Below are 14,815 nucleotides of genomic sequence, written 5' to 3'. Positions count from 1 at the left end.
ACCTCAAAGACTATCAATGTCTCATTTGAGAATGGCTAATTTAGTACACCTAGCTTTTGAGCTAAAGAGGACCAAGAATTTAAGTGTGGAAAAGGTTCTAAGAAGATTCAATTCTCAGAAAGATAGGAGAATTCAGCTGTATTAGGTAGTTTCAAACCTTCTGTACCTTGCTTTTTAAAAGGAATGAATAATGTAAAAAACTAATGTTCCATGGCGTTGCTATATTTTACTTCAATATCTTTCCTCTTGCTTTTAGGTAAATTTACTTTTGTCATCAACAAATGAAGGCTTTCAATACAAGTAAACACTACCTGTATCATAGTGATATGTTTTACTTTTGCAGTGTTGCAAGTCTGTGTATTGCACTGGTGTCCAAAATGAAAGGACAAGTTGCATGTTATTTCTATGTAGACAAATAGATTTTACATTGCATACAGAGATGCATTTATTCTATGCAGATCATTACTAGGTTGCTTTACAGATAATGAATGCATCTTTCAAAAACACACACACACACACACACAAAAACAACCCAAAATATTTCTTCCTAATGAAATTTGGGTTAGTTATGGGTCTTTGATGTTTCTCCATACTTATCCTTCATTTTGCACACCAGTATAGATACCTGACATCTATACTGCCCCCCCTGAAAAAATGGTTGCCCCCCCCACCTCTAGAATCCTGGCTATGGGCCTGCCTCAGACTCTGACCTCCTCAAGGTTAACAGAGGGGATTGAAAGAACTGGATTAAATTGTCATCAAGTGATGAATGTGCACGTGTGAATCTGGCTCATACTTCTGACCTAGCCATTTTCAACCACTGTGCCATGGCACACTGGTGTGCCATGAATGGTCTCCAGGTGTGCTGCAGGAATTTGGGAGAGGATCATTAATTAATAGGGACATTGGAGATGTGAACCCCCCATTGCCAGCATAGTGTGCCTTGTCAATTGTCAAAAAACTGATGGTGTGCCTTGACCATTTTAGTGTCTTGCCAGTGTACCCTGAGATGAAAAAGGTTGAAAATCCCTGTTCTAACCACTTGCCCACTGCATATTAGGCCAAAGATCCTGATTCATGTGACCATGGCCTCACTGACCTCTCTGCCTCCCAGCTGTCCAGGCAAGCACTGGGTGGTGGACCGTGGGCCCAGTGTTGGAGCTGGCCCAGCATGGGCTCAAGCTGGGCTAACTCTGGTGCTGAGCCCACAGTAAGGCTCACAAAACTGTCTTATGGCATGTGCCTTGAATAAAGGCACTTGCCTTTATTGAATAAACTTGAATAAACACTTGAATAAACTTGAATAAACACTTATGACAGTGTGTGCCGGTGGTGAGCTGGTACGGCAACTTCAGGATCAGGCCCTGCATTTAGAGGGCAGGAGGGTGCATTCGTCCATTTTCCCTTGTGAAGAGGATTTTGAACTTGGTAAGTGAATAAACCAAGCTGCGAGAGAAGAGAAAGAATGAGATAGTGTGGTTGTAATGAGACGCAGGTTGTGTCTGTTGTCTTGTGAGTTCCCTGAAGCATTTGGTGGGCCACTGTGGGATACAGGAAACTAGACTAGATGGGCCTTTGGCCTGATCCAGTGGAGCTCTTCTTACGTTCTTATGAGACCTCACACTGGACAGCTTCCCAAACTAATAAACGTGGGCCAGTAGCATTGTGTGGTGGAGAGAGAAGGGGGAATTGGTGAACAAGGAAATAAGCATTTTATAGATAATGATCTTCCACCAAAACAACCCCTTTGTCCTGTTTAATTTGGCAAGATTTTGAAGGAATTTTGTAGGACACGTAGCAGGGGTTTCAGTGGAGACTGCTAGTTATTTCTGCTCAGATTAAAGAACTGCATTTCTTGAGCCATAATCTGGCATTTATGGTAAGGATGGCCAATTATTGCACATAATCATTTCAAATCAGATGCCAGTAAAACAAACCCTTTCTATTTTTGAGATTTCTACAAGACTTTTATTGTCTCATATAACTGAGTAATCTTTTATATAAGACTCCCTGGGTCAATTCATTAAAATAACCCTGACCTATTTCCTAATATTTTAAAATGTCTGCTTGAGATTAATACCTTTACCAACTTGACCCGGTCATAATTGCTTATTTTATCATAAGTTCTCTGCATTGTTCTGTTACTGTATTAGCCAATTATTTCCTTGTCTAGTTGCAGACACAGATTTCACAGTTCTATGTTGTTTGCCATTGTATGCATCAAAACTTATTCATATTTCCTCTCATGTTCTGTATCTCATTTAAAGCCTTCACTTCCACACTTCCTCTGTTCTGATCACATATATTGCCTATATAATGGAAGTATTTATATGGTGTGTCAACACACTGAAGCTCACCAAATTCTAGAGCTAGCTGAAGATGCTTGTGCCAAGAGCCACACTGCTCAGGACTCTTTCAGAGCTCCATGCCATGGCTGGCCCAGCCAAAAGATGATGATGATGATGATAATACTGGTATTTATATACTGCCTTTCTGGTCATCGGATTAATCCTCTGACTTTATTCAAGGCGGTTCACAAAGGCAGGCTATCTCTAAACCCCCAAGGGAATTTTTACAATAACAGAAGGGTTCTATCTTTTAAGAACCGCACAACTTTTCAGATGGATCTTTCACAGTCTGGTATCACTTCTGGCCCTCAGTTGCCTCCCACGCTGGCTGACAAGTAGCTCCTTCATCTCTCACTTGAAGAGCAGCCAAGACACTTCTTCACTCACACCAAAGAGCAGGTGGAATAACTTAGCTCAGCTTGTCAGCTGCTTCAAGATCTTTCATGGAGCTGCCGGTGGCCTCGAACTGGTGACCTTCAGATGTTATCTTTGGGCTAACAGAGGCTCTACCCTCTAAACCAGACCTCCTGCCCATATAAGATGCTTATATGGATCTGATGTGGGGTCACTGGTAATGCCATCTTCAGATTGCTGGGGCCCCTGCGATAAGCCCTGCATTTGGATTCCCATGGCACCCCTATCTTCTGATACCACATGGGGCACTAGTTCTGACACCAGTACTGAGGCTTCAGGAGTTAGCACAACTGGGTGGGCCCTCTGATAGGCAAGGGCTCTTGATCAGGGTCCAGGCTGATGAATCCTTGACACTACTCCTGACCACTGGTACTGACCTGATAGCATCTTCTCACACTTCAAGGCCAAGCATAAAGATCTCAATCAGGAGGACAAAGGGAAAGTTGACCTATACAGAACAGGGAGCTCATGTGATACATCACAGGTCTGGGGGAGGGAACCAGTGCTCACACCTGAGGGGATACCTGTGTGAACAAGGTATAGTAGATGCATTGCTGAGCAACACCCCAACTAGACTTTCAAAATTTGGCCATCCTGCCCAAAGAAACAGTTTTGATGAAGTGTGTGTTATCTTGAATGAACCTTTAGGTGAACTGTAATGGAACAGCCTGATTTCCTCTAATATGTGGGATTTTTTAAATGTGGTTAGTGACAGGCTGATAGTTCTTGTCAGAGGCTTCCATTTAGGACAATGGGGGAGGGCTACTGCTCCTACCATCACAGTACCTCACCCCCGAAACTCACAAAGAGGAAACATGACATGACAGGCTCAATCTGCTGCCATATGACGGGGGAGGGGTAGGGTCTGAGGCCACCACCAGACCAGGGCTGTGTCCTCTGAGACATTGCATGTGACCCTTGCTTGGGCATAAATACTCAAGTTTGCTCAATACCAGTCAGATTCCCCCCCCCCCCAAAAAAATTAGCATTTATGGTTAGTTGTGACTGAATAAGGAGAGAAGGTATGTTGTTGTATGAAGACAACATATGACATTTAAGGGCTGAGAGCCCAATATGTTCACTCTCTTTTGCAGAACAATTTCTGAAATTGTTTCTTTCATGTTTTCAAGTGGGTGCTCCTTTTTTTAGCAGGGGGAGAGTAACTGGCCCACCTCACCCCAGCACTGTCTGTTCTAGTGGCTGTCTGCTGGTATTCATTTGTATCTTTTTAGATTGCGAGCCCTTTTGGGACAGGGAGCCATTTAGTTATTTGATTTTTCTCTGTAAACCGCTTTGTGAACTTTTAGTTGAAAAGCGGTATATAAATACTGTTAATAATAATAATAATAATAATAATAATAATAATAATAATAATAATAATAAATATCTCATAGGGCACAATCCTAACCCCTTATGTCAGTGCTTCCCAGCACTGACTTAAGGGCAATGCAGCTCTGAGGTAAGGGAACAAACATTCCCTTACTTTGAGGAGGCCTCCATGAGTGACACCCAACTGCAGGATGCAGCACATGTCCCATTGGCACCGCTATGCCAGTGCTGGAAAGCAATGACATAAGGGGTTAGGATTGTGCCCTTAGTCAGTCTTCAGTACCATATGCACTGTGTTATCCTCTTAGGATGCTACTACTGTCCCAAGATTCTAAATGTTTTTTTAACCTTTATTCAAGAATAAAAATGATATAGTAATAAGATCTTAACAAACTATACATGCAAAATAATAACTGTTGATTCATACTTTACTGTGTTCAATGAGCTCTTCACAAAAGAAGAAGAAAAAATTATGTTTCACCAGTGTTCTGCCCAGCGTCTTGCTCCAAGGATTGCGCTAAGGAAGGCATCCACAGCAGCATCCTTTCCTGTATTACTTTGGTGAGCGTTGTTGGCATGCCTCTGCCTGCTTTGTCTGCAGATATAGTGGGAGAAGTGGATCCTGCCTTCCAGAGATAGCGTTCCTGACCAAGCTGTGACCACTTCAGTGTGGGCTGCTTCTCCCCCTTCTGCAGTTTGCCAGTGGGAAGGAAGATTTCCTGGAAAGGTTGGTGGTGTTCCATCTCCGCAGCTATGCCTAGGTGGGGCAAATCCCAGGGGGCAGACTTCCAGGGGTCCTGGACCCTGACAAAACCAGCTATACAGTACAAAACAAATTTGTTACAAAATAAATGTGGGTACCTCAGTCTCAATCTATCCAGGGCTGTGTTTCTACTATAGCTTTAATACACTTTCAATAAACTTCTGTTACCCCAATTCATTCTGGATACTGTGGGAAGCGGGGGGGGGGGGAGCTGGAGGATTTTGGAGAGGGAGGTATTTTCCCAGAAATATATGTTGCCCAGTATCCTCTGGATATGGGCCAAAAAAAACACAAAACACAATATCCAATGTATTAGCGGTTCAAGTGGATTCAGAAGAAAAAATAATATATGATGCAATCGCTCAGCAGGGACAGACAAAAGACAAGGTAATATTCTCAAATGCATACATGGGTGTGGAAATTGTAAACTAAATAAGATAATGCCGCTGCTGGGCAAACTGAGAATGTTTTGTCATGAATTTTGGGTAAAAGTTGCCCAGAAGTCCAGTAGTAAATGTTTGTGTTCTATCTTAAGGTACAGCAAGCTTTAGGGCACAATCCTAACCAGGTCTACTCAGAAGCAAGTCCTATTCTGTTCAATGGGGCTTACTCTCAGAAAGGTGTGGTTAAGATTGCATCCTTAATGTTTTAATGCAGAAGAGAGACAAGTATTGTCTTAGTATTAACTAGTTTGAAGCCCAGATACTTGTCTGGGGCAATCACCCAGGCAAGTGGCAACTTACAAGGCTCCCTTCAATGTTCTTGTTACTGGTAGCCTCTGTTCACCACATGAGCATGCACACAAGCATGTTGCTGTTCCCCCTTCCTCTCATATGGATGTGGGATGCTGAAGAGCTCCAGGAGAAGTGATAACATTTCCATTGCTCAGCCGCCATGGCATGTGGACACAGAACAGAGGGCTCTCTCTGTTCGTACGCTTGTACGTGACTGCCTTATACTAAGTCAAACCACTCTCTTGTCTGGTTCAGGCAGCTGTTCTCCAGTGTTTCAGATAAGGGTCTTTCCCAGACCTAACTGCTGACGGCAGGGACTGAACCAGGGATCTTCGGCATTCCGATAATGTGCTCTGCTACTGAGCTATACCCCTCTGCTTTCCTACTTGTCATCAAGCTTTCCTACCTCCTGTCCCTGCTTTCCTACCTGCCACCTTCCTGCTTTTCCTACATATGTCACATCAACATGCGAGTGGGATCTTGCAGTGGATCACAAGATGAGCATGAGTCAGCAGTGTGATTCGGCTGCAAAGAAGGCGAAGGCAATTTTAGCCTGCGTTAGTAGAACGGTAGCTTCCAAGTTGTGAGAAGCCGTGGCTCTGCTTTAACTCTGCACTGGTTAGACCTCACCTGGAGTGCTGTGTCCAATTCTGGGTACATCACTTTAAGAAAGATGCAGCCAAACTCAGAGTTTGGAGGAGAGCAATGAGAATGATCAGAGGGCTGTAGGACAAGTCCTACGAAGAAAGGTTGAGAGAACTTGGTATGTTCAGTCTGAGAAGAGAAGACTGAGAGGGAATATGATAGCTCTCTTCAAATACCTGAAGGGCTGTCATACGGAAGAAGGGACAAATTTGTTCTCAACTGCCTCTGAAAGTAGAACTAGAACCAATGGGTACAAATTGCAAGAGAAGAGATTCTAATTGGACATCAGGAAAAAATTCCTGACAGTAAAGGTGGTTCGGCAGTGGAACAGATTGCCAAGAGAGGTGGTGGACTCTCCCTCACTGGAGATTTTCAAGCAGAGGCTCGACAAGTACCTGTTGGAGATGCTCTAGGAGGATCTCCTGCTACAGGCAGGGGGTTGGACTAGATGATCTATTTGGTCCCTTCCAACTCTATGATTCTATGAATTGGGTATCTTGCCCCAGGCCCAATGCCGGCTTTCAGTGGCCCTGTTTGCAGCTGCTTTCACCTTGGCACCAGCACCAACCAGCTTTCATTTGAAATAGTGATCTCCTTTCTGCGGTGCTACAAGTGATGAACATCAACACGATGATGGAATGATACAGTAGCATGTCTCTCCCTGTACTAAGCACTGCTAGAATTATGAGGTTCAACAATTTGCACCCAAATTTAATATTAGCTTTCTGGCTTTTCTCACACACAAATTCTTTAGTGTTGCCTGCCAGCTACTCTTTGGGTAGTGGCAGAATTCTTTCATACTGTTATCACAGGAACAAGCGGCAGAACTGAAGCTGTACATCGGTGAAATGGCCAGCCTTCCTTTCAGCACTACGGTTGCATCTTTTGAGCCAAACCACCTTGCCTCTGGTTGCAGGATCAGTTATAGTCAGCAGGGCAGAGGATAATATGTCTTCAATGGAATGGAACGGAATCAGTTACAATTATTTAGTATGTTTACCTTTGTCAGGTTTGGATTGTTAGCTCTTCCTGCTGTTAACTGTCTTCATGATTTTCACACTGCATTCTTGTGAACCGCACTGTTGCCCCTGCTAACTGGGCTGGAGATCAAAATGCAGATCATATTGCCACTTCAGGGGCAAATCTCCACTCCAGTGAGGCAATTTTCAGGATAAAAACAGCATGAAGGGAAAGAATGAACCTCTATGCCCCCCCCTTTAGATGCTCCATTCCAACTGGGAATGCATTCCATCTGCTTGGCTATTTCCAAAAGAAAACAAAAACGAATAAGAACTTAGTACTACTACAACAGTAGTACTGGTGTTGCTTCATCCAAGATCCTGTTCTTAAGCACCAACCAGACATTTCTGTAACCGGCTTTCTGATTGTGGTTTGTTTTTGTTTTTTTTGCAGAGGCAAACACTGTAACTGGGTAGAGACACTCTTGTGATTTGGAACACTGGGTGCCCAATTTCTAGCTCATAGGGGGGCATTCTTCCCTGGTACAGCATTTGCCTCTGCAGACAAATGTACTTGAGGAGTGCAGGGGGCGGGAGTGCAGAGCTCACTGGCTTATGGGGTAAGCAGGGCAGAACAGAGGAGAGGCTGGTGGGGCCAGCTGGCTTGGGCCTACAATTTTGAGGGAGCCTACTCCAAGAGACCAAGATCCAGGTCTACAGAGCTTGCATCCTGAGTACACTTCTGTACTGCAGCGAGTCATGGACTCTTCGCTCACAACAGGAGAGGAAACTGAGCGCTTTCCACATGCGCTGCCTCCGACGCATCCTCGGCATCACCTGGCAGGACAAAGTTCCAAACAACACAGTCCTGGAACGTGCTGGAATCCCTAGCATGTATTCACTGCTGAAACAGAGACGCCTGCGTTGGCTTGGTCATGTCGTGAGAATGGATGATGGCCGGATCCCAAAGGATCTCCTCTATGGAGAACTCGTGCAAGGAAAGCACCCTACAGGTAGACCACAGCTGCGATACAAGGACATCTGCAAGAGGGATCTGAAGGCCTTAGGGATGGACCTCAACAAGTGGGAAACCCTGGCCTCTGAGCGGCCCGCTTGGAGGCAGGCTGTGCAGCATGGCCTTTCCCAGTTTGAAGAGACACTTTGCCAACAGTCTGAGGCTAAGAGGCAAAGAAGGAAGGCCCATAGCCAGGGAGACAGAGCAGGGACAGACTGCACTTGCTCCCGGTGTGGAAGGGATTGTCACTCCCGGATTGGCCTTTTCAGCCACACTAGACGCTGTGCCAGAACCACCTTTCAGAGCGCGATACCATAGTCTTTCGAGACTGAAGGTTGCCAATACATACAATACTCCAAGAGAGTTACGGAACCTTCTTTGGCACTAAATTTCTTTCAAATTTTCTTTCAAATTTAAAATTTGAAAGAAAATCAATACAGATAAATTTCAAAGTCGTTGTTGTGTCATTAAAAAAAATTATGGTCAGATATTGAACTTGAGATTGGGACATGATCTTACAAACATTGTAATCATATTGCCCATTTTTCTATCATTACCAGCAACTGTGGCCTCTAATGAGAGGAGCTTTAGTGTTCTAAAGGAAATTAAGCCATACTTTTGGTCCGCAATGGTGCAAGAACGGTTGAATGGTTTAGCTGTTTTGAACATCAACAGTGACAAGGCAAAGTTGCTTGATTTTGCTGATGTTATTCATGCATTTTTCCCGCAGAAAAGCATGTAAAGCATTTCTAAATGTGAAGTGATGCCCATTTCTGATCTGAAATTCCCAATACAGTATTTGGTGCTTCTCATTACGATACTTTTAGTATCGTCTTAGTAGCGGAATTTGAACTAAGTTTGCTGGAAACCGATCACAAGGTTTAAGAAGAAGATATTTTAAGCATTTTTGGACTGGCATTTTGGCAAAATAATGTACTTCTGAGTTAATTTTTGTATCTTTGACACTGTGTTTGTATTTGGGTTTCTAGGATCATATAGTTGCTGGAAGCTCAGAAGGTGTACCTAGATGGCAGATACAATAACCACACCGTGAAGGATTCCATCTAGAATAAAAAGATTCTATAAGCTGCCTGTAGAACAATTCTTGTAAGAAACTCATTTGTACTCTACTACGGAGCTTTGTAAGCCGCCTTGAGCATTTGCTTCGGCATGGGAAAGGCAGCACATAAATCTCTCAAACAAACAAACAAACAAACAAACAAACAAACAAACAAACAAACAAACAAACAAACAAACAAACAGTTCTAAGAATAAATTATTTACTTTCTTGTAAGTGGTTGTGATTTTGTGCCAAACAAGTGGCTCCTTAAAGCGTTACAGTTCTATTTATTTTATTCTGTTCTATTACTTATAAGTACATCACACACCTCATGTATATACGTATACACAGTGGCGTAGATAGCAGGGAGCGGTTCACCCCGGGTGCCACCCTGGGGGGAGGGGCTGACACCACTAGTGACCAAAATCTCTAAAATCATGGTTGTTAGGAATAACATGATCTGATGCATAATTTGCAGTAGAATGCAATAAACAAATCAGAGTCAAATATCTCAATTCTATCAAAAGTTATGACCAAAAAAACCCAGAAAACAAAAATGCAACTGTCTTATGGAACAGAAAGTACAATTTCCTTAACTCAAAACGAACCAATGAAACTGATCGTTCAAAGAGGCAATGAGATGTTATTAGGACACAGCATGGAACCAGTAAGGTGTTAGCAAGGTGTCACCAGGGTGGATCCAGTGTTTGTGTTGGGAGGACATGAGCTCTACCTTAACTCCAGAGCCCAGCCCATGCAAGTAAACCTGGGCTCCTCATTGAACTTTGGCCTTTGCGGTCAAACTTTGCTGGTTGGGTAGACTTGGACTCCTGTCTGGACTTGGAGCCCTGCTCTACCTGCTGGGTAGAACTGGACTCCTATCCTGACTGCCCTCTGGAGCCGCCACTTCCAGATGGGTAGACCTGGGATCTTGTCCAGACTTGGAGCCCAGATCTACCTGCTGGGTAGAAGTGGGCTGCCATTTGACTGCTATCTGGAGTCACCTCTTCCAGGTGGGTAGACTTGGGCTCCTGTCCAAATTTGGAGCCCAGATCTACCTGCTGGGTAGACCTAGACTCCCATTCCAACCACCCTCTAGAGCTGCCTCTTCTATGCGGGTAGATCTGCGATCCCATATAGACTTGGAGCCCAGATCTACCTGCTAGGTAGACCTGGGCTCTCATTCTGACTGTCACCCAATTTCGCTCCCCTGGCAGATGCCCTTACCCACTGACAAATCAATTTTGTCATATGTGGGGGTGACAAAAATTTATGGGCCAAATGACCTAGCTACACCAGTGTCCATACATAAATCATATGTATATAACATTGATTTCAAAAAAAGTACAATGTGAAATGAGGCCTACATTTCCCATCTGGCCCAGGCCTATATCCAGCTCTATACAGCCCTGGGGATAAGGCTTGCCAATGCACTCCCATCTGTCTTCTATTTGTGTACAGGACACACAATTGTGACTGGCAGAACAGGGCTTTGCAAACTTTGTCATATTACACGTTTTGCTGATATTCACTTCTCTCCCCAAAAGACAAACACTGAGACTCCAACAAAATGAAGCAGCCCTTTGTTGATCTGAATGAAGCAAATTGCTTTTCACTTTAATCTGAACAAAAGTGTCAGCTCTTGTACACTGAGACAGAGAAACAAATAAAGGGTTTGTAATGTTTTCAACAGATAGAAATCTGCCATTTTTGTTTTGCTTGAAGGGGTTCTGACCATTTCTCATGGGATCCAATCTGAAGTAGTATATATGCCAGGGGAGACTGAATAGAGCTCTTGTCCACAAATCATGTGAATGACAGCAGACTTGCTTTCTCCGATGTGATTGATAAACGTTGCTTTTCAGGAGAGGGTGCATCTCGCCCAATCACCACCTGCCTTTCAATGGAGATATATAAGTTTCCAGTTCTCTGATTGCAGACCACTTTAAGGATTGTTTTCCTGATGCTATCTAGAAGTAGAGAAAACTGAACAGCATTTGCAGTAGCAGGCCCTCTCATTCCTTGGATGTGTCAGTCATGAAGAGCAAAGATAGGCCAAAGCACTTAAGGCATCCAGAAGAACTGTTTTAATCTCTGTCTCCCTGCACCCTTTCAAACCTGTGATCAAAGATATGACAGACAAAGACTTCTCCTGTGTGGAAAAAGGGACAGATATGCTCCACCAGTGTGAGTTTAGTGAACCATTCCAAGCTGGTGATAAATTCCTGAAAAGGACTACAATCGATATTAGGACATGCAGCTGAAGCAAGCTTATTACAAGAAAAAATAGTGTGTTTTTCCATCAGCAGGCTGAATTTAGGCCACTTTGGCTACAATTCTAACCACACTTTTCTGAGAGTAAGCCCCATTGAACAAAATAGGATTTACTTCTGAGTAGTTCTGGTTAAGATTGTGCCCTTTATTGCTTCATGGAAGGACACATTTCATTCTCACATATACTAGTATTTCCATTATTTTCCCTCTCTTTAGTTTTGTTGCTAGCAAACAAAAATTACAGCTTTATTGGGGAGTCATTTTCCCTGTCTCCTCAACCTCTGAAACACTATTCTGCAAAGAGAAAGAGAGTTACTTCTCTTCCAAACCTATCCCAGTCCTGTCTCTAGGCCCAATCCTATCCAGGCCTTGTAATGATGGAACTTGAGTTCCATCAGCAGAAAGCCTGGTCCGCTGCTGCTGCAGCTGCAGTGATAGAATGCGGAACAGGACCATGAGTGTGAATGGCTGGCAGCTGCAACTGTATACCGCTAGTGTACCCAGCCACCACTGGTGCCAGTAAGTTGGCAGTAGCAGTGGACAGAGACAGGAAGGGGGAGGATCAGAGCAGGGATTGTGGCTGACCAGGAGCGTGTTGGGGAGGTCAATATCATTTGCAGCACTGCTGCCAATGTCCCCTTCCAGATCTCAACATGCCTCCTTGGGCTCACTGGTGCCAAACAGCTGGTGCAGGTCAAAATAGGCCCACTGGGGACCATGGCATAATGGACTAGGTAAGTAAAAAATTGCTTTACGTACCTCTCTATTGTAGCATGGTCTCCTGTCAGCGCATAGCATTCAGTGGAGGTTGCACCGGCACCACTGCACACTATGAGCCAGCTGAGGATAAGATTGGGCTGTTAGTCTGGCTTTTAGAAATGAATTAGTCTTATCCTTTATGTAGTGTGTTGTTGTTTCAATCTGTTTTTATAGTCTGTATGATACCGTACATATTTGTAGAGGGGTGAATAGTGATTAAGTAATTGTATAAATAAATATTATTACACCTGTCCAAAAGCCACCTTCTAGTATCCTGTTGCAAAGGTAAAACTTTGCATATAGGTCAAGAGATGGCACAGCAATCTTGCAGCTTCAGAGCAAATCCATCCTCTGGATTTCATAGCAAAATCATCCTATGTGAAGAGTATTTTCTCTGCTCAAAAGTGGTAGACCATGGTGCTCTCTGCAGAGTGCTGCACATGCCAATTTCCCACTCTGTTATTACAACAAGCCTGCAGTCCCATTGTGGTTTCATATTCAGTACTCAAGTTAGCCACAGACACCCTTGAGCTTGTGTGGTGTCATTAGTGTCTAAGATGTGTGAGTAAACCAGGGATCCCCAGTTCAAATCTTATATCTGCCATGAAGGTAAGCCCCCACCCTCTGGTTCAGGCCCCCACCTGCAAGGTGGGATAATTCTACAGACCAGAGATGGCATCAGGAATTAGTCAGGTTAAGCACTGGCCAAGGGCCAAAGTTTATCAGAGGCTAAACTGATTCCTGAACTCTCAATACTGGTGACAGTGATAGCCCTTGGTCTGACATCATGTAGGGTTGCCACCTCTCCAGGTGAACAGGTATGGAGATTTTAACAGGGCCACCCCAGCTAAATGACATGACACACTGGGGGAAAATACCTCCAGCAATAGCTTAAGCCAGCACTGACAAGCTTTGAAATGAGATGGTGTGCAGGAACCCAACAGAAGATTATTATTTTTTCATTTTTGAAGAAAACATTACCGCTTTCTTGGTGAAAGGCAGGTTATGTTACAAAGCAGTATTGAAGAAGGATATATTTCATGAAATGCTGTTGGCAGGACAAGAAAGAAAGAAAAATATGTTAGAAACTCCTAAGCTAGCCTTCCTCTTGGATAGCCATGAACAAGTGAGGCAAAACTGCAAAAGTGAAATAAAATAAATAAATGTTAGCTGGCACTTGGAACCTTATATGCATGTTTGTTTCTATTCAAAAACTTCTTTGAATAGGAGCATGTCATATTACAATTCCAGCAGTCCCTGCATGCTTGCTTGCTTATTTACGTATTTGAAGCATTTGGATCTGGTTTTTCCATTAATACAGGTCTTCAAGGCAGCTCACAATGTTGATGAGCCCTAAATAGTAAAACTAATGAGTTTATAGTGTCAAATCCACCACTGATGTGATCAAAAGATGCACCACTGTCATGTGCACCAGAGTTGCTGGCACCAGTGGCATAGCGAGCAGGGTTGGGCTACCCTGGGTTCCATCCCAGAACATCATATGAAGGGATGCCACCGTGAGGCCAGCCAAGATGGCAGATTGCACCTACTGCCATCTCTAAGTGTTTGAAGAAACACTTCAAGGAGCACCTTCTGCTCTAAAACCTCAATTAAACAAACACCTCCATTTCCCAATTATTAGCCCTGTTGCAGTGACTCTGCTTTTCTAGAAAAGGCCAGCATATATACTGGCCTCTGCCCCGGTTCATATGTTGGAAAGACCATATAAGCACCCATGAAAGTGCATGAATCAGATGACATGGCCTAATGGTCACTACATGGAGCTATGTGAGTCAGCATTTTCACATGGATGTGCTTTGCGACTTAGCACAATTTCTTGTTTCCACAACCCTCACTTGGAACTGCAGGTTCATAAATGAGCCTTGTGTGCTCTTGTGGGTGATGATGTGGGCTTTGAAATGTTGGCACTAATGCTCTTAGTTTTGAAAGGGTCACAAACGGAAGCAACTCTGACCATTCTTTCTCTTTGCTTCTTGTAGGATCAATGGGAGGCAAAATGCCCGAAGAGAACATGTGAGCAGAAATGATTCATGATTCAGACTCTGGATCTTGTTCTAGTATATCTGACCGAGAGACAATGGCAGATTATGTTGATAAGTGGATAATAAAGGAACTGAACTGAAAAGATAGTCCTACATAAAGGAAAGAGTCCAGTGTAGAAAAACAGAGGATGTAAATGCTTCTCTCCCCCCCTTTGTGAATTCTCTTTCAACCTAATGTGTCATGGATTTTCCTGGCATGCTTTGTGTAAATCATCAGTCTGTCCCTTTATCTGAGCTTGAATTCAAAGCACCTGGCTGAGGAGAGGCTTCTTTGACACAGCCAAAGGGCCACTGCAACATTTCAGTGGAATGTTTGTTTTGGTGTGATAACAATCGGTCTGGTGAGAAAAAGGGAAAGTGTAAAGAATTGAGATCCAGCCTGATGCACAGGTGAGGGCTTGAAATCGATGCCCCTCTTCCTCCCGCCTCCTGCAGGTGAACAGATTCCACAA

At 43.7% G+C, this 14,815-nt stretch overlaps 1 protein-coding gene across 1 annotated transcript in view; it reads left to right on the top strand.

The window, feature by feature from the left end:
• RNF212 (ring finger protein 212) overlaps nt 1-8,949 on the top strand; it is a 46,416-nt gene extending 37,467 nt beyond the window's left edge. Inside the window, exon 10 of the mRNA XM_066621368.1 lies at nt 8,768-8,949. Coding sequence (XP_066477465.1) covers nt 8,768-8,949 — 182 coding nt within the window. The remainder of the gene's footprint in view (nt 1-8,767) is intronic.
• Nucleotides 8,950-14,815: the final 5,866 nt, after the last annotated feature.

Source organism: Tiliqua scincoides, chromosome 3 (assembly GCF_035046505.1).
Source record: "Tiliqua scincoides isolate rTilSci1 chromosome 3, rTilSci1.hap2, whole genome shotgun sequence".
Lineage (NCBI taxonomy): Eukaryota > Metazoa > Chordata > Lepidosauria > Squamata > Scincidae > Tiliqua > Tiliqua scincoides.
This window is presented reverse-complemented; position numbering and strand designations above follow the sequence as displayed.